We start from the raw sequence: 19734 nt of genomic DNA, 5'->3' as shown, positions 1-19734 counted from the left end.
AGGAGGTGACTCTCAAGATGACATTTCAAGAATGGATTAGAGTATATACCCCAAAGAATTGAAAACAGGCCCTCAAACAACAACTTGTACTCGAATATTCATAGCAGCACTATTCACAGTACTCAGAAGATGGAAACAACCCAAGTGCCTATCAATGGAATATTATTGGGCCATTAAAAAGAATGAAGTTCTGAAACATGTCATAATAGGGATGAACCTCAAAAAAACCCTGCTCAGTGAAAGAAGCCAGACACAGAAGGCCATATATTATATTATTGCACTTATGTGGAATGAGTAGAATCGGTAAATCCAGAGACAAAAAGTAGATTGCTAGTTGCAAAGGGTTCTGGGGAGTTAGAAAGGCAAGTGACTGCTTAATGGGTGTGTGTAGGGTATGGATTTGGGGCCGATATGAATATTTTGGTATCAGATGAAGGGATCATCTTCACAAATTGTGAATGTACTCCATGCTCCTGACCTGTTCACTTTACATGGTTCACTTTATGTTATATGATTTTCACCTCAATGGAAAAAAAAGAGAAAAGAGTGGGTTAGGCAGGAAGAAAAGTGGCAGAGAGGGTGCTTTGGGCAGAAAAAACTGTGTGCAAAAATTGGGGTAGGGGGCACCACTTTGCACATTCAGAGAACTTTGCTGCCCTGTGTCAGACACAAGCTTAGGTTCGGGAAAGATCAGAGATCTCCAGGAAATCAATTTCCTGGGCCCCATGTGGGTCAGCGAGCAACCTACACCGAGCCTTTCTTCTGCCCATAACCAGAGCTGTGTTAGCTTCCCATGCTGGGAGAGCGTGTGTTTCCGATGGGAATGTCCCAGGCCAGAGGTCCCCAGGCCACCCCCAGCACAGAGCCACCCTGGCAGCTTCCAAGCCTACTCCCTCTCCTGGGGACTTGTGAGGAAAGGCCTCAGGATGAGCCTCTGACCCCCTATGAATCTCGTGTGCTCTGGGCCCAGGCTCCCCAAGTCCGCTGGGAAAGCCTGCCGCTCTCCCCAGTGCAGGTGCATAAAGATAGCTTGTCCCTCTGGCAGTTTCAAAGTTGCTCCTTAAAATAGCAGTTGTCTGGGCCAGCCCCAGGGCTGCTCTCTGCCTGGGTGTGATCACAGGGTCTCGGTTTCTCCGTTCTCTCGCCCCTCAGGCCCTCCCTGAATTAGTTTTTAGGCCGTTTCCTACTTTGTTCCCACGTGGATTATCTGTCTGGGTGGAAGTTGGAGGCACAGGTGTCTACATTCCCTCAAGCCCAGGACAAGGAGGTGGTGATTGTGCCGACACATGGGTTCCCCCCTCCACGACTTGCCGTCTACAAGAAGGGTGTTGCTGACTTCGGTCTCTCTCCAGAGTGGACCAGGGAGATGAAAGGTTTACTCTTTTCTTCTTTTTAGCCTGTGGAAGTGCCACAGAGCACCAGTGTCCATTATCTGAGGAAGGCAAAGCAACACCGTGACAAAAAACAAGGCCTTTGGGGTCCTGCTGGCTCGGGGCTTGAGTCCCAGCCTGCCACTTACTGGCTGTGTGACCATGTTTGTTTTCTAGGGCTGCCCTACAAATGGCTGCAAACCTGGTGCCGTAAAACAACAGGAATGTGTTCTCACAGTCCTGGGGGCCAGAGGTCTGAAATCAAGGTGTTGGCAGGGTTGCTTCTTTCTGGAAGCTCTGAGAGAGAATCCAGCCCATGCCTGTGTCCTGGCTTCTGCTGTTGCTGGCAACCCTTGGCTTGTAGAATCCCATCTCTGCCTTCTCCTTTGCATGCCTTCTCCGTGTCTGTCTCTCTTTTTTCTCTTATAAATAAGAACACCAGTCATTGATTTAGGTCCTACCCTAAATCCAGGATGCTCTCATCTGGAGATCTTCAATTACATCTGTAAGATCTTTATTCTAAATAAGGTCACTTCGGCCCAGCCGGGCGTGGCTCAGCAGTTGAGCATCTACCTAGGATCAGGAGATCACGGGTTCGATTCCCAGTCAGGGCACATGCCCGGGTTGCGGGCTCCATCCCCAGCAGGAGGTGTGCAGGAGGCAGCCGATCAATGATTCTCTCATCATTGATGTTTCTCTCTCTCTCCTTCTTCCTCTCCCTTCCTCTCTGAAATCAATACAAATATATTTAAAAATAAATAAATTTTAAAAAATAAAAATAAATAAGGTCACTTCTGAGTTTCTGAGTGGACGTATCTCTTGGGGCCACAGTTTAACCCACCACCATGACCTTGGGCAAGTGGCCTCACTTCTGTGCTCTATTTTCCTCATCTTTAAAATGGGGGTGATGCCGGTGCCCACCTCAGGTGCTACTGTGGGAATTCAGTGGGTCACCGAGTACAGGAGGAGCTTAGCTCAGGCCCATGGCATGGTGAGCAAACAGCTGCTGCTTTTCTCTCTTTCCTAAGCTTATGATTATAATGGTTTCCTCAAGAGCAATAAAGACTATTTTTATGTTGACCATCTTTTGGTGGGATGAGGGAATGGTCATACAGACTCACAGCACAAACATCAATAGGATAGAAGATGGAAAGAAAGTAGGTCTCCTCCCGTCCTGATTATGTCCCTCAGACCCTCTCCTCTCTGTTGCCAGTAACAAGAATGGGTTCATAATATACCCGATGCATATACAAGTATTTGAGGGTGTGCATGTGTGTGTATGTCCTTTTTAAAACACAAAGTTATAATGCAATGGTACCTAGCCTTTTATTTTTTAGCTTAATATATCATAGTGTTCTGCATCAGCCCATAAAGATCTGCCTGGTTCTGTTTAATGGCTGCCTCACATGCCATTTTTGGCTTTACCAGAATTTATTTAGCTGGTCTTCAGGTGGTAGACCAGTTAAATGGTTTGTTTCTGGTCTTTTGCTGTTGCTGATATTGTTGCAGAGACCAACTTCTCTGTCTCTCCTTGGGCACACTTGCGGGTGTTCCTGATGTGGGTGTTTCTGAGGGGTTGTGGGGCAGCCCAGGAATTGTAGCAGGAGATGGGGTGTGGGCCTGATGGAAATCAATGCAACTGGACTGGAAGACAGGACTGTATGGTGATGGAGCATTCCCTCCTCTGTCCTGTATGTTCCTGTGGCCCTTCTCCCTGCAAGGGTATCCCCTTGGCCCTCAGCTCAGAAATCAGAGATGCCTGAGTGACACCTCTCCGCACTCCTTGAACATGGCCCCGGAGGCAGATGTGACCCATGGTGGGAAAAGTAAGAGTGAGAATGAGAAATTTGCCTTTTGGCTCTTCTGCCTTTTGTCCTGGGGATTTAGCCCAATCAAGTCACCAGAATGTCTATCTGTAATTTGAGGGAAGAGAGAGAGAATTGGTTGGAGGTGGGCATAGGATCCATGGAGCTTGCCCAGTCATCTCATTCATCTTGCCCTGGGGTGGGCCAGATCTTCTGTATGTGATGTACATTCCCTGTCTCTAGATATGGTTATTACTGTCCTCTTGGGTCCCCAGTGAATACAGACATTGCCTTCTCCAGACCCATCCATCCACCTTCCCATCCATCCACCCACCCACCCATTCACCCATCCTTCCATCTAACAAATATAATTGAGCACCTACTGTGTGCCAAGTACTGGAGCTACAATGTCAAAGCATAAGTTTGCTCTTCTCCGATAAGACTTGCTTTCTAGAGTAGAGAGAGAGGCAAACACGAGGTCATTCCAGATGGGTCTGAGTGGTGTGAAAGAAATAAACAGGTTAATTTTTGAGTGCCCAGAGGGTGTGGCATGTATCTCAGTGGACAGGGAGTTAGAAAAGGTCTCTTTGGGAGTGGAAGGCCTTGAGATGATGAGAAGGCATCAATCATGGCAAAAGCTGGGGCAAGAGTGTTCCAGGCAAAGGCCCTGGAAGGGTAGAATGTTCTCTGTGAGGGGCCGGTAGCTGTTTAGGAGCTGAGTGGGTCAGGGAGAGTAATGAGAGAGTGAGGTAGGCAGGTGGGAGACACATCATGCCAGACCTCATAGGCCACGTGGGGAGATTGGGAGCTACCAGGACTCACCAGCTGGTTTTGGCAAGGGTGTGGCATTATTCAAGTGTTTTAAGATTTGACTTTGGGTGGTGGGCACACAATGCAATATACAGATCATGTATCATAGACATGCACTTGAACCCTACATGATCTTATTAACCAATGTCACCCCAATAAATTAAAAAAAAAAGATTCCTCTACTGCAATGCAGTACCACCTCACACCCCTTAGAATGGCAGCTATTAAAAACCAGAAAGTACTGTGTTGAGGATGTGGAGAAACTGGGACCCTGTGGCACTGCTGCTGGGAATGTAAAATGGTGCAGCCACTGTGGAAAACAGTTTGGCGGCTTCTCAAAACGTTAAACAGAAAAACCATATGGTCCAACAATTCTGAGCATGTACCCAAAAGAAGTGAAAGCAGCAATTCTAACAGATGTTTGTATACCCATGTTCTTAGCAACACCATTCACAATGGCCAAGAGGTGGAAGCAGCCCATGTTCATAAACCGATAAATGCATAAGCAAAATGTGGTAGATCCATACAGTGGAATATTAGCCTTAAAAAGGAAGGGCATTCTGACACAGGGATGAACCTCGGGGACAGTATGCTAAGTAAAATAAGCCGGTCGCAGAAGGACAAATACTGTATAATTCCACTTATATGAGGCCCCTGGAGTAGTCAGGTTCGTAGAGACTGAAAGTGGAATGACGGTTGCCAGGGGCTGGGGGAGGAAAAAATGGGGAGTTAGTGTTTCATGGGGATGGGGTTTCAGTTTTGCCGGATGAAAAGAGGCCTGGGGTGGATGGTGGCGATGGTTGCACAACAGTGTGATTGTGCTTAATGCCACTGAATTGTGCACTTAAAAATGGTCACAATGGTAAATTTTGTTATTTATATTTGCCACAATTTTTTAAATTTGCAGAAGGAAAGGCTGCCCTGTGAGAATGGCAGAGGGCACAGGCAGGGCAGGGAGAAGGAGGAGGGGAGGATCTGGGCCAAAAGCGATGGTTCTTAGACCGGGTGTGACCGTAGTGATGGGACAAGTCTACGGATTTGAGATCTGGTTCTTGGGAGGCCACTTCCTGGCCTGGGCTCCTTCCCAGAGGTTAGCACAGCTGCTTCCCTGACCTGGGCAGTAGGCCTCACTCCTTCCTTTGGCTGGTCCCTGCTAGTCTCCCCAAGCTGCCTTGTCCCCCAAAGCCTTCCCTGATCCCCCAGGAGCCTGGGCCCCTCAGGACTCATACTCCTGTACTTGGCAAAGCAGAAAGAGCCCAGGCTCTAACATAATGCTCAAAACTGAAGAAGCGCCTCTGTGACTTTGGGCCACCTAATTCAGTTTCCTCAGCCCTAAAAGGGTCTGGATCAAAGGCCACACATGGGAAGTGCCTGACAGTGTGTCTAGGCCATAGTAAGTGTTCTATACATACTAGGTGTTGGGTTCAAATTCTGCCTCATCCATGTACTAGCTCTGTAATTGTAGGCAAGTTTTAAAATTTCTCTGTGCCTCAGTTTTTTTCCTCTGTAATATGGGAATAAAAAGTTGATGCCACAGGACATGAGAGGGTTGAATGAGTTAATACTAGTAAATGCTTAAAGCAATATGTGGCACAGAGGAGGTGCTAAGTGTTAGATACTATTATGTGCTAGTTTCAGGACTTAGCATAGTGCTGGATACCTGGTAGGTGCCGTAAAATTATTTGTTGAATGAATGAATGAATGAATGAATGAATGAATGAATGAGTCAAGTTCACGTGTGCATATTGAGCATCAAGAAGCTCACGTCTTTTAGGTTTGGGGTTGGCTTTTTTCAGAGCTCACCAAACTATACTTTCTCTGTGTCAGGGCTTAGGGCTTTGGGGCTAGGGTTCCAGGAGCTGGGGGAAGCGGGGTACAGGACTAGATGCTTCTGTCTATGACAGGTTCATGGTCCTGTGGGGCAGAGACACAAGCAAAGAGAAAAGCGCGGGTGCTATAGGACTGTGGAGGTGGAGCATTGCCTCTGTCTTGGGGGTGGGCAGGAACCAGCGACAGCTCAGAGCTTCTGGGAGGGGCTCGGAGGCAGCAGGGGATGATTTGGAGGGGCTGCTGGTGGGGATCTTATTCCTTCTAGCAATGTTGACTGTTTGCTATAGTTTGGGCGTGCTGACAGAGACTCACAGCCAAGGCACCCCCTGGTTCCATCACTGTGGGGAAGGCTTCTTGGAAGAGGTGTCATCCTCTTAAGACTGAGGGACCAGGAAGTAGCCAGGAAAAGAAGAGAAAGGCTTTCTATGCAGAGGGAACAGCCCTAACAGAGAGGCACGGAATTAGGGTTCAGAGGTTGATCTAGGGGGGTTGCTGGGGCATTAAGAAGGAGGGAGACAGAGGCGCCAAAGTTGAGGAGGCAGGCAGCAGGCAGTCATGGGAGGTCTTTGATGGATGCTCAGGAATTTGGGCCTTATCTAAGGCCACTGGGGAACCGTGGTTTAAAAATAGCTACTTATGCCCGACCGGGCGTGGCTCAGCCGTTGACCTAGGATCCAGGCGATCAGGGTTCGGTTCCCGGTCAGGACACATGCCGGGGTTGCGGGCTCGATCCCCAATCGGGGGCCTGCAGGAGGCGGCCGATCAATGACTCTCTCATCATTGATGTTTCTGTCTCCCTCTCTCTCTCTCCCTCTCCTTTCCTCTCTCTGAAATCAATAAAGATATATTTAAAAAAAAAAAAAAAAGCTCCTTAACCTTTTGGCTCTCTGAGCGTCACCACGGCAGTCAGCAAGAACAAGCACCTTATGAAGGCGGCACAAGGGGAGCCAAGAAGGGAACGGTTGATCCGTTTTCTAAGGAAGATTGGTGTGATGTGAAGGCACCAGCTGTGTTCAGTATAAGAAATATTGGGAAAACACTAGTCACGAGAACTCAAGGAACCAAAATCACATCTGACAGTCTCAAGGATCCTGTTTTTGAAGTGAGCCTAGCTGATCTGCAGAATGATGAAGTTGCCTTAGAAAATCCAAGCTAATTACTGAGGATGTTCAGCGCAGAAAGTACTGACTGATTTCCATGGCACGGATCTTACCCATGACAAAATGTGCTCCGTGGTCAGAAAACAGCAGACTATGACTGAAGGTCATGTTGATGTCAAGATTACTGGGAGAGATTTGCTTCATCTATTCTGTGTCCGTTTTACTAAAAAGCATAACAATCAGATTCGGAAGACCTCTTATGCTCGGCATCAGCAGGTCCGCCAAGTCCAGAAGATGCGGAAATCATGACCTGAGAGGGGCAGACAGATGACTTGAAAGAAGTTGTTAATAAACTGATTCCAGATGGCATTGGAAAAGACACAGAAAAGGCTCGTCAGTCTATTTGTCTGCTCCATGATGTCCTTGCTAGGAAAGTCAAAATGCTGAAGAAGCCCACGTGTGAGCTGGGAAAACTCATGGAGCTTCCTGGTGAAGGTAGTGGTTCTGGAAAAGCTACTAGGGATGAGGCAGGTGCTAAAGTTGACCGATCTGATGGATATGAGTCTCCAGTCCAAGAATTTGCTTAAAATTCAGACATTTAATGGTGACAAAATAAAAAATCCCATTTGTGATAAAACTCCAGCTATTTAAGATAAAAATTGCATACCAAAAATTCACCAATTTTAGGTGCAAAATTCAGTGATGTTTAGTAAATTGGCAGAGTTATGTAAGCATCACCACAGTCCAGCTTGAGAAGCCCAGGTGATCCTTCATGCCCATTTGCACTAACCCCATCCCACCCCACCCCACCCCTTGGCCATCAGTAATCTGTTGTCTCAATGGATTTGCCTATTCTGAACATTTCCTGTAAATGGAATCATATAATATATGGCCTTTTGTGTCTGACTTCTTTTACTTAGCATAATGTTTTTGAGGGTCATCCAAGTTATAGTATGAATCAACACTTCATTGTTTTTAAGGCTAATACTCCGTTGCATGGCTGTACCGCATTTTGTTTATCTGGTCATCAGCTGATGGACATTTGGGTTATTTCTACTTTTTAGCCTTTATTATAATGCTGCTGTGAACATTCACATATAAATCTTTTAAGGACACTGGTTTTCAGGGCTCTAGGGTAGATTCCTAGGAGTGGAATCACTGGGTCATATGGTAGATTTATGTTTACAGGTTTTTTTGTTTTGTTTTTTAAATATATCTTTATCAATTTCAGAGAGAGGAAGGGAGAGGAAGAGAGAGATAGAAACATCAATGATGAGAGAGTCATTGATCAGCTGCCTCCTGCACGCCCCCCCACTGGTGATCAAGCCTGAAACCGGGGTATGTGCCTGACCAGGATTCGAACCCCGATCTCCTGGATCATAGGTCGATGCTCAACCGCTGAGCCACACCAGCCAGGCTATGTTTATGTTTTTAAGAAATGTCCAAAGTGGAAGAACTTTATAAGATCAAAGGTAACCTTTGATCATGAGGGACTGAGCTCTGTGATGTGGGGTAGAGTTGGGGAATGGACTGGAGAAATGCCTGCTGCTTTGGCCTTGCCCAATAGTGGATGTGACGCTCTGATTTCTCAGTTACAGTTAACTGGTTGATGATTAAAGGTGTTGGTAACCCTCCCATGTCTGTGTGATAGGGGAGAAAATGGGCTCCAGAACCTGGCTCCACCCTCTGAGGCTACTTTAAGAGGTGATCAGTAATGCCTGCTTATTCATAATCTCATGATGCCCACTATAGCCGCCCGAATTCTCTGGTGGTGAGCAGCAGAGACCAACTTGGCACCTTATCTAGGGAAGGAGTTTATGGCAAAGTATCTGGGAACTCACAGATGGGATGGGACGACTGGGGACCCAGCCTCAGGAAATGACAGAAACTGCTCAGGCTCTGGGGGCAGAAAGTGAGGCCTCCACAGGGCTCTCTCCGCCCACTGTGATTCCCTGTCCTAGATCCAGCTTGGAGAACCTGACTGACATAGCCTCGGACCCATTCTCCCTTCTTGGCTGGGGGAGCTGGTAGGGCATCCCCACTAAGGCTCCCCACTGATGGCAGGGGCAGGGCAGTGGACACATCTCCTAAAGGAACACAGAGTGGCCTTCCTGGAAGAAGAGGGAATGGATGCTGGATTGTCAGGCCAAAAAGTGTCCACTACCCCATATTCCAGAGGACCTGAGGCATGGAGAGGTTACAAATATTTTCCCAGGGCCACAGAGCTGGGAAGTGGCCGAATCGACCCCAGTCTGTCTAGATCCAAAGTCTGTGTTCTGTTTGTGACCAAATCTGGGCAGAGTGGGTCTCTCCAAACCCCCCAGAGCTGGTGGGGCTGGGAAAATCACTGCCTCCTGAACAAGTCAGACCAGCATCTGTCTGGGGCTGCATCCAGGACTTTGAGGTCAGGAGGAGCATCTAAAAGAGCCCTGCCCTCTTGGCTTTGGTCTTGTCCCCGATGCCCTGGGCAATGAGCCCAGCTGGCCCTTCATCACCCCTAGTGGGGCCAGTGTGCAAGAGCTTGGAATGGGAGGTCCAGGAGGCCCCACATCCAGGCCCTCAGCTCAGAGCTACTTCTAACTCATGACTCTCTCTTCTTTCTGTTCTCAGATCGAGAGGACCAGTCCATCCTATGCACGTAAGTGGAGCTGCTTTTTCTTCTGTTTTTCTGGAGTTGCGATTCAGCCTATTAAAGAAGGCCCATGAGGCAAGGCTCTTGGATTTGTTCACCACCCCATGTGCCTCGCCTCATATCTCATTAGGGAGCAGATGCTCACAAAACACTCGTTGAACAAACGTTCTCGCTCTGAGTCAGGCACACCTGCATCGTCAATGATACCTGGCACCATCTTCTTTTGCACGGTCTCCCCTTTTTAAACTAGCATTTCTTGAGCACTTACTATGTGCCAGGCCCTTAACTAAATATTTTATCTGCAGAATTGCCTCTGATCGCATGACAGCTCTGTGAAGGCAGATGCCATCTCTGTCGGTGAGGAAGTCTTGTGTTAAAGTGTGGCTTTACAATTTCACAATTAGCAGCTATATCAGTGCCGTATTTGGTGTTTTGTGTCATCGTATTTTTGAGGACTTGGGAACATAGTCAGACGATATTAACTCAGTTTAGGATCATTCAGAGACTCTTCAGTATTCAGGAAAATCCCTTGTGCGGTGGCCCCCAAAGATCTCCACATCCTAATCCCTGGAACCTGAGGTGAGGTCAGGTTACATGGCATGGGGGGGAGGCGGGGGTTTGAAGGTTGCACATGGTGTTAAGGTTGCCAATCAATTGACCTTAAACTGGGGAGATGGTCCTGGATCATTCAGGAGGGCCTCATGTATTCACAAAGTTCTTAAAAGTAGTTGAGGGAGGCAGAGAACAAGAGTCAGAGGGTGATGAATGTGAGAAGAGCTTGACCTAAGATCACTGGCTTTGAAGATGGATGACATCTAGGGTGAGAGGCAAGGATGGGAACAGCCTCTGGAAACTGGAAAAAGGCAAGAAAACAGGCTCTCCCCTAGTGCTACCAGCAAGAAGCACAGCCCGGTTGACACCTTGCTTTTAGCTCAGTAAGATCCACGTCAGACATCTGACCTCCAGAATTTGTGTGTGTGTGTGTGTGTGTTGTTTTAAGCCACTAAGTATGTGGTAATTTGTCACAGCAGCAATGGGAAACTAATACACCTCCAACCCCTATACCCATTCCTACCATCCCTCATATTCAACAAATTTAATGGGCGAGGCCCTCTGACGGGTTCTAAACATGAACCAACAATAAACATGATCCCTCAAGAGGGAAGATAGCCACTAGGACAATTATCATAGGCTTCTGTACTGTTTGAATTTACAGTTTGACCCTGTGAAGGTACTGCTATTTCAGAAACTTTAAAAAAAATACACATTTTTTAAAAATCACCCGAGTAACTGTGTAATTACAAACTGAAAATTATAAAGAATGAAACATGTAAGGAACTAGGAAAGTGTGTAAATAGGAGGCGTTCTGACCAAGGAGAACAGGAAAGTCTTCTCCAAAGAAGTGATATTTCAGCAGAGATGACAAAGAAAAGAGGGGAAGTGTTTGCAACATGTGCAAAGGCCCTGCGTTCAGATGGACTATGTTCTGTTTAAGAAACAGATCAGTCTGAAGAGAGCATGTCCCTCAGCAGAAGTCCTCTGTGTGAGAAGAGCCGTTACAGGACATCTAGGACTGAGGTTGTAAACCCAAGGGCCAATCGAAGCCAAGCAAATTCTGCTGATATGTGAAAATGACCCAGGTGTAAGACAGTAGGGAATGGTGGGGACTGTAGTGAAGTGGCCCATTTGAGGGGACAACTGCTATTCCTCTCCAGCCCACTGTTGCCACAGGAGAGTGGTGGTCCAATGTCTCCAGACTCTCCTACATTTCAATAGAAGCTGGAAGTATCACCTTTTTAATGTGAAATCTCCAATTTTTAAATGTTGACATCTAATTTGCATAAACACACAGAGCACCAGCCAAATAAATTCTCTTTGTGGGCTGGCTTTGGCCAGTGAGCCATCTTATTTACAACCTCTTCCCAGAACTTTTGGCCTGGAAGGGTCCTCAGAGATGACTAAGCCCACCGCTCCTGCCACACACACAGTGGTTAGCTGCGGGAGTTGCAAGAAACTTTCACGGAGCATCTAAATCTAGAGTGATTCACATTATTTAAAACGAAAGTAGGTTCAAGTTGGTCTCAGTAACAATACCCCCCTTCATTCACTTGTATTCCAATATTGCTCTGAGGGGAGGGAAAGGGGCAGGTGATAAGTAAGGTGGGGAATTGGATCAGTAATGCGCAGCCAGGCTGGTGATGGCCAGTGCGAGTTGAGAGTGTCAGGGTGGCCGTGGCCACGACAAGTGGGATTCAGCTCTGGGGTCTCACAGGTGCACATGTAGCTTCGGAGGAACCAGCATGTGCTTCAGGAGGAAAACAAACACCTGCTTGTCTAGTGCAGGTGAGGTCACCCCCAGTGGACAAGGTGTGCCAGAATGAGGGTGAAAATGGGACAGGGGACTCTGCCAGGCCCCCCACGGGGTGTGTTCCACGTGCCCCTCACAGTGAGAATGTCTGGCCATGCCAAGCACGCTCTCTCTCCTGCATTGTCTGTATTGCACACTCGGATCCCCAGGCCTAGTTCCATTTACACATAGAGGCCCCCATGCAGGGGTGTTGCGTACAAAGCTGTGGGTGCATTACCTTGAAGGTGTTTTAAGGGATTTTTCCAATGTTAACTTTTTGTGATTTTGTTGACTTCTTTGCCGTTGGTATCAAACCTCCACGTCACAGAAGACTCCACTTCTTGCAGATGTCTGTAGGGACAATCTCTTAAGAATCTAGGTTCATTCATGGCAGGGGCCTTGAGCTGTCAGTGGATCATGTCACTGAAAGACTTTTGAGGGGCGGTTAAAAACCATACCACCTGGGTTGCAATCCTGGCCCTGCCTCTCACTGGCCTGGAGCTTCAGGTACAAAGTGTAACCTCTTCATGGCTCTCCATCCTCACCCACAAAGTGGGGAAGCAGGGATGACAATAATGGTCCTCAGGTCACAGGGCTGTTGTGAGGATTGAATGAATAGGTATATGAGAGTGGTACTTAATTCATAGGGCTGTTGTGAGGATTAAGTGAATATTTATATGTATATGTATATAAATAAGTGTATATATGTTATATTTATATTTACATAAATGTGTGTGTGTGTGTGTGTATCTGGCTAAGTATCAAGCTCTGTAAGATCATACGTGACTTACAGGGCTTGGCTTGGTTCTTGGCCAGATAAGCTGTTATTATCACGACTGCACTATTATTCTCATGTAGTGTCCTGAAACTATAGAGGCAAAACCCCATGGTTTAAGTCCAGTCACCTCATTTTTATAAAGGAAATCAGAGCGGTTACAAGATTTGCCCAGAGGCACAGAGCAAGTGTTTATGGGCACTGAGACTTGGAGCTAAATTTCTTGGGACGAGTTGGAGGGCCCAGTCCTCATTCGTTGGCCTTTACCGATGAGCCAGCAACAGCTCCCCCCACCCCCCCCCACCCCCCGCCATGGACTGTGGGCAACAGGGAGTGACAAATGGTGGCATCTTCTGAATTTAGCACATAGGTTTAGAGAGAAAGATCTGCAGCCTGCCCAGCTGGCTCTTCCATTTAAGGGGTAAGAGCTGACAGCTGAGTGATGAGAAGGAGCCGGCCTCGGGCAGAATTTGGGAAAAGAGAAGCAAGGGCCAAGGCCCTGAGGTGGGGACCCAGTTGCCTTTTGAGGGATGGAAGGCCCGAGGGGCGGGTGGAGGGAGAAAGGAGGTGGGTGGAAGGATGTGGTCAGGAGGTCACCATGCAGGGCCTTGCAGGCTGGGGGAGAGTGTGGACCAGAGGGAGATCAGATCGCTCTGACCATTCAGGGAGGCCAGAGTGCCACTCGGGGACATACGTGCACTGATCCCCTCAGGGTCTAGGGGCTTGCATGAGTCACCTGGACACAGTGCCCCTACCTTGCACTCCACACTTGGGTTACTCAGACTCATTGGCAGGAGACATTGGTCTCAGACCATTCTCTCTTCCAAGGGAGGCGACTCAGGATAACAGCTATCCTGCCACTCTTCCCCCAGGGCCCGTGTTGACTCTAGTAAAACTGCGAGGCTCTTGAAGGGTTTGCATTGGGTGCTGCGTTCCCTTCCAACCAGGCACCTCCCACCCCCATCCCTCCCATCCTGTTTTTTGAAAAACTACTTTCTGCAGGGTTTTTAAAGGTGTTTTCGATTACACAGCACAATATTGAGAGGATGTGGATATCTCAAGAGAGTAGCAGCTGTGGTTAGGAGGTGAGCCCTTGGAGCCACGGGTCTGGGTTTACCTTCCTGCTGTGCTGTGTGCCGGCAGTTTGTTCTTGGGCAAGTCGGTTAAGCCTGCAAGCCTGTCTTCTCATCTGTGCAGTGGGGATATTAACTGTTTCTGCCTCCAGGGCAGTTGGGAGAATTGAAGGAGCAATGTGGGGGAGAACTGAGCACAGTTCTGAGCACATAGTAGGTGCCCCGTAATTGTTAGCTGGTGTTCTGATCGGTGGTGGTGGTTAGTCCTGGTTGCAGTTCTGCTGAGCCTTGCTTGCTGGAGGCGCTGTGGTGTGCAGGAGAGGGGCCCAGGCTTAGGGATCAGAATCCTGCCTGGGATAGAACCTCTGCTGCCACAGCCCCAGGGATTCCCGAGTTAGACCTCTGCAAAGAGTTGAGCAGTTGTGATAGAGACCATCTGTGACATGTTTCCATGTCATTTGCCAATAATCCCTTGTGAATGACCGATGATTGTCCATGGAGCTATTGAACTACTTAACCAGATTCCAAGTGTCAGATTTGCAGGTCATTTTAAATTTTACCCTCGAATGAATTTTGTTGGCAGAACTTGTCAAAAGGACAGACTCGGGCAATAAATATTTATTTTGTACCCACTGGTGTCAGGCAGGTGCTAGGCCCGGGGGTCCTGGTGGTGAGCTAGATAAATAAGAATTTCAGATGTGATGGTTGCTGTGAAGGCAGTGAAATGCAGAGAGAGAAGATTTGGACAATTTGTAGTTAGTTGTCTGTGATCCAGCCCAACTTTTCTTCCCTCATCACTTAACTACCATGCCCCTCCCTCCTGACCAGCCAGCTGCCCTGGGCCCCTTTCTACGCCCACGTGTGCCCAGAATTTCCCTACTATGAATCTTTGTCCTTTCTGTTCCCTTCCCCCGGGACTCTTTGCATCTTTCAGGGCTCAGCTCCTCCTCTGGCTGGGCCTTCACTAGCTTTCCCCTCACCTCAGTCCTCTCAATCCCGCTACCCTGATAAAGCGATACTAGCCACTTCAGATGATCTGGATTATTTAGTCATTTCCTTGCCTATTGCCTGTCTCCTTCTGGAATGTATGCTCATTGTGGATGGGGACACTCTCCTCGTCTCCCCGCACACTGCCCCACACATAACCAATGTTCAGTAATAAGTAGGCACCGGCCACTGTGAAAGGGAAACCCCCAAACCATTCAGCTTTTATTTGAAAGTGCATCCAGTCACTCCTCAGCCACCAACAGCTGAGCTGTCCTTATGCAATTTTATTTTGGCCATTGCTGAAGTTGGCCAAAGTGACTTGAGGATCTACAAGTTGATAGCAGGGTATAAGCTTTTAGAAGTAATTAGTAGTCAAGATAAGCCAGGTTGGGACTAATGATTTGCTACCGGTGAATATGTAGTTGAGAAACTGAGAATCGAGCGCATGTAGTTTTTAGACATGAGTCCTATTTGGTCTAGCATGTCCTTCATCCAACGTGAACAAATCGGAGGCCCTGGGCCAGGGACTAGTACATGGAGGGTCCCAGGGTTGAGAGAGAGCTGTGTGTTCAAGGGGTAACTGTGTGTGTGCAGGGGGCTGGATTAAGAGAGAAGGAGGGTGGTGGGCACATGAGATCAGAGAGAGGTGTGAGGGGTCTTCTAGGTCCTGGGGATGAGTTTGAACTTTCTAAAATGGGCAGGAAAGAGCTGGAAGACTTCAGCCAGGGCTCAGCAGACCAGTGGGCCACATTCGGCCCTTGTCTATATATTTGTAAATAAAGTTTTATTGGAACTTTACAACATGTGAATTTGTTTATACATTTTCTTTCATGCTACAAAGGCAGAGCTGAGTAGCTGGGACAGAGAATGTATGACATGCAAAGCCTAAAATACTTACTGTCTGGCCCTTTACAGAAATGGTTTGCTGGCACCTGGCTTAAGTAGTGGGACAATATGATATAATTTATATTTTAATGATAGTATGAATTGAATGTTGAAGGCAGTGATATAAGCAGAATATATAAACATTAGGGGAAAACAGTTATAAAAGTAACAATAGCTAACATGTTTGTGTACCTGGCTTTGTTCTTTAATGTTTTATATATATTCACTCATTTAATCCTCACAATAATCATAAGTGCTTTTATTATGCCCATTTTATAGATAAGTTTGCATTTTATAGATAAGGAAACATCTATAAAATGGGCATGGGAGTAGTTAAATGATTTGCCCAAGGTCACACAGGTAACTGGCAGAGCAGAGATTTGAACTCAGGCAGTCAGGTCCTGGAGCTCATTATGCTATTTTGCCCATTGATGCTGCAGGGGAAGGAGATACTGTTTATACCTGGGGGAGCTGGAGGCAGTCTTCAGAATGGAGGCAGTGCTTAACTGGGCTTTGCAGCGTATGTAGGAGTTGAATAGCACAAATGCCAGAGAACCTTGCAAGCTGCCTGCAGGGATGGGAATCACATGAGGACCAGGGACTGAACAGCTCTGAGATTCAGAGTCAATTTGGCTTTGCTACCAAGGACAGACCACAAGCTGAAATGGACTTGTAAATGGTATTCAGCCCTGGGAGCCAAGACCAGCCACCTGATTCATAAAGTTATGCAATATAAAAATGCAGTGCCCTTTGTTAAAAAAATTAAGAATTTCTAGATGGCAATAAGAACATTAAATTGACCCCTGTGGACTACACTGGTCACACACCCATGAAGCCTGTCCTGCACGGGGCTGAGGGATTAGCAGCCACTGGGTAGCTCCTCCCAGCCACTGGGGCTGGACTGATTGAAAGGACTTGGCAGTGGGGTAATTACAAGGCCATAAAACTGTATATGGTCATGAATCCAGGTCTTCCTACAGGAAGAGGGACCTGGGCTCCAAGTCCCCTAAGAAATAGGACACAGGTTTAGGGTGCTCAGGCCAGGAAGGTATTTTCACCTTCAGAGTTCAGGAGTCAAAAAAGCAAAGATTAATGTTTCTGAAGCAGCCCTGAGCACATCAATCTTTAGATACCCCTCAGCCTGGAGCTTGGGGTGTTTTCTTTGGCGGAACCTCCCAGGACAATTTATTTTTATCAGTAGAACTTGGAAACTGTCCACCAAGCAGCCCATATGGGGAGAAGCGGATTCCCAGAGCTTGTGTCCCGCTTCCCCTCCCCCGCAAGGTGGAAGACCAGGCCATGGTCATGGTCATGCCAATGTCTTTGTTGTAAAAGAGGGGAGGTGGGAAATGCTGAAGGCAATGGTAAAAATTGAGGAAATTGTGGGAAGGGGAAGATGGGCAGTAGTGATCCAGGGACACTGTGTGGACTGCTGTCCTGACTCTTGTCTTGGATCTGAATGGGCTTAGGACCACCTAGTAGGTGGTTTGCCACACTAAGATTGTCTTTCCTTCCTCTTGCTCCAGTTTAGGGGAGACATCTGTCAAGTGTTCTGACATTAGCCTACTTGAAGTAATTCATACTAAGGTGTAAATGACTGAGTGGCTTGGTTTACTGGTCCCTGGTTACATTTTCAAAGAGCCTATTAAGACAAAGGTAGACACTCAGAATGTATGAATAACTCTTTGATGAAGTGGGTCAGGGCTTTGCTCTGTCTTTGCTGCATTCTATCCCCTTCTCTCACTTACAAGATAAAAGGGTAGTGGGCAGAACATGGGCTCTGGTATCAAGTAGACGTGTGCTCAAATCTTGTTCCTTCTCTGTTTCCTATCTGTGTGATAGCAGGAGTAGTCAGGACCTAGAACACTTGACTTCAACCTCTCTGAGCCTCAGTTTCCCAGGTACGGGGTGGGGATAGTCAATAACTCCTTCATTAGGTTGTTGGGGGATTATATAACAGATTTGTGAGCGTAGAGTAGCCCTTTAACCAATACCAATTCCTTTTCCCTTTTCCTTCCCGTGGTCCTAGAAAGCAAGTTCCTAGAGAGCTGGGCCTGTGTCATGGAGTAACTCATTAAAATGTAGTAGAAAGAGTCCTGTTTGCATTGGAATCAAAGCCCTGACTTTCCGTTCCGACCCTGCCCTGACCTTGCTGTGTGGCCCAGGGCGAGTTGTTTACCCTCTCTGGGCTAGCATTCCGCTTCTGAGATAACATGGAAGTGATATGTCCTACCTTGGGGGCTGGGGGATAGAAGTAAAGGAGAAAATGCGTGTGAAACAATTAGCACAGGACCTCTGCTCCCCCTTCAAAGTCCAGTCTCTCCTTAAAATTAAAATAAAACTTTTTTGTTGTTGTTTGGACTTAGTTTTACTTCTCATTCCCATTTTACAAGGTGCCTCTGAGGCCACATGGAGTAATGTGGCCATTGGGAATAAAGACCGTTGGGAAGGGAGAGGACAGTGCTAATGCTGGCGTGGGACGTTTCTTTGTTCCTGGCAATCAGACACTTGATTTCTGGACTGTGAGGCCTGTAGGATGGGGTCCAGCAATTAAAGGCACATGTTTCTTCTTTCTCTCTTTTTTTTAAACCATGAGCAAAGTTATTAATGGGCCCTTGGCAGAGCAAATTAATTTCTTATGTCCTAATTAGGAAGCAGAGCAGGGACTGTGCTGGGGCTGGTGGCACTGGTTCAGCACCGAGAACCTTGAGCCGACCTCGGGGCGGACAAATTCTTTTCCAGACTTAAAAAAAAAAATTATCTCTTGTGTTTCAGAATATTCAGTGAGCTCAGAAAATGAGAGAGTCTAGGCAAAGACAGGGAACGCAAAAACCAAAAAAGAAAAAGAGGAGAGGAGGAAGGAAGCTCGGGTTGAGGCTCTGTCCTTCCCTTTCACGAGGCCTGGTGGAGCCAGAGGCAGGGCCTGGGCCTCTTGTATGAAACAGCCCCGCCACGGTCATCTCCGCTGGCCACCAGAGGCAGCTGGCTCAAGAAGGCCATCTTGGTAAAAATTTTAAAAAAAAATTTTAAATCTACCCTTATATTTTAGGAGTAGTCTTCTGATGAGACAGATCAGTCATTTACACCTCAGCATCAATTTCGTCAACCAGGTTTATCCTTTGACACCTAGCGGCCACCTTAGATCAGAGAGGTTCTCCAGACGATGCAGGGGCTTTCGTCTGTGCAGTCGCTGATGAGATGGCCAGTCCTTTTTTTCTGGAAGGGGAGCTTCTAAAGCTTTCACCTTAAGTCCTGATATTCTGAGAGAGACTTATGTCCTTTCTGGAAAACTGCCTCTTGCCTAATTATTCCATCTCTGACAAAGCTACTGATGATACCTTAAAAGGTAATTTGCAGTAAAACTATTTGGTATGAAGCCTAATGGTAAAACGATGGACTCCGGGTGAAAATGATCTGTCAATGTAGGTTCATCGATTGTGACAAATGTACCTCTCTGGTGGGGATGTTGATAATCCGGAGGCTGTGCGTGTGGGGGGTGCAGAGGGATGTGGGAACTCTGTGCTTTTCTCTCAATTTTGCTTTGAACCTAAAAGTGCTCTAAAACATAGCCTTTTAAAAAAAGTTTCCAAATAAACCTAAATTTGGACGTTGATAGGAAAACTCAGGTTTTCTCGTTCCCTCTTCATCTGCATTCTTTCTTTCATCCTCTTAGCGGGAGGAGTCGATTGAGATATTGGTCCAGGATTTGAGGCCTTACCCGCCCTCTACCAGCGGTGTGACCTTGGGCAAGTTACTTCCCCGCTGAGAGCCTCAGTTTCCCCATTTCGCAAACAGCACGGAGCTGCGGAAGGTACCCACGGAGCCCCTGCGTAGGGTTATCTGCAGCGGGTCACTGTCCCCATGTCTTTCAGAGGCGAGTCTGGAGCCGGGAAGACGGAGAACACCAAGAAAGTCATCCAGTACCTGGCCGTGGTGGCCTCCTCCCACAAGGGCAAGAAGGACACCAGCATCACGGTGAGTGGCGGCTCCTGTTCGGTGGCCGGGCCGTAGCAGATGGGTCTCCGGGCCTGTGGCCTGACCAAGTTACAGACACGCGCTGTGAAGAGGGCCAGGACTTGGCGCCGTGAGCACCCGGGTCCATGTCTAACTGTCCCCTCCA

General features: G+C 47.5%; 1 protein-coding gene and 1 pseudogene across 3 annotated transcripts in view; both read left to right on the top strand.

Moving 5' to 3' along the window:
• Positions 1-19734, top strand: part of MYH11 (myosin heavy chain 11) — a 103725-nt gene that overhangs the window by 31992 nt on the left and 51999 nt on the right. For both annotated transcript variants that reach the window (XM_081131358.1, XM_081131357.1), the window contains exons 4-5: positions 9526-9553; positions 19487-19589. In XM_081131358.1, coding sequence (XP_080987484.1) covers positions 9526-9553; positions 19487-19589 — 131 coding nt within the window. The remainder of the gene's footprint in view (positions 1-9525; positions 9554-19486; positions 19590-19734) is intronic.
• On the top strand, positions 2278-7502 carry LOC308554430 (small ribosomal subunit protein eS1 pseudogene; annotated as a pseudogene). Its single transcript has 3 exons — positions 2278-2361; positions 3112-3196; positions 6722-7502. The product of its transcript is annotated as a small ribosomal subunit protein eS1 pseudogene (transcript).

Source organism: Miniopterus schreibersii (assembly GCF_964146895.1).
Source record: "Miniopterus schreibersii genome assembly, chromosome: 3".
Lineage (NCBI taxonomy): Eukaryota > Metazoa > Chordata > Mammalia > Chiroptera > Miniopteridae > Miniopterus > Miniopterus schreibersii.
This window is presented reverse-complemented; position numbering and strand designations above follow the sequence as displayed.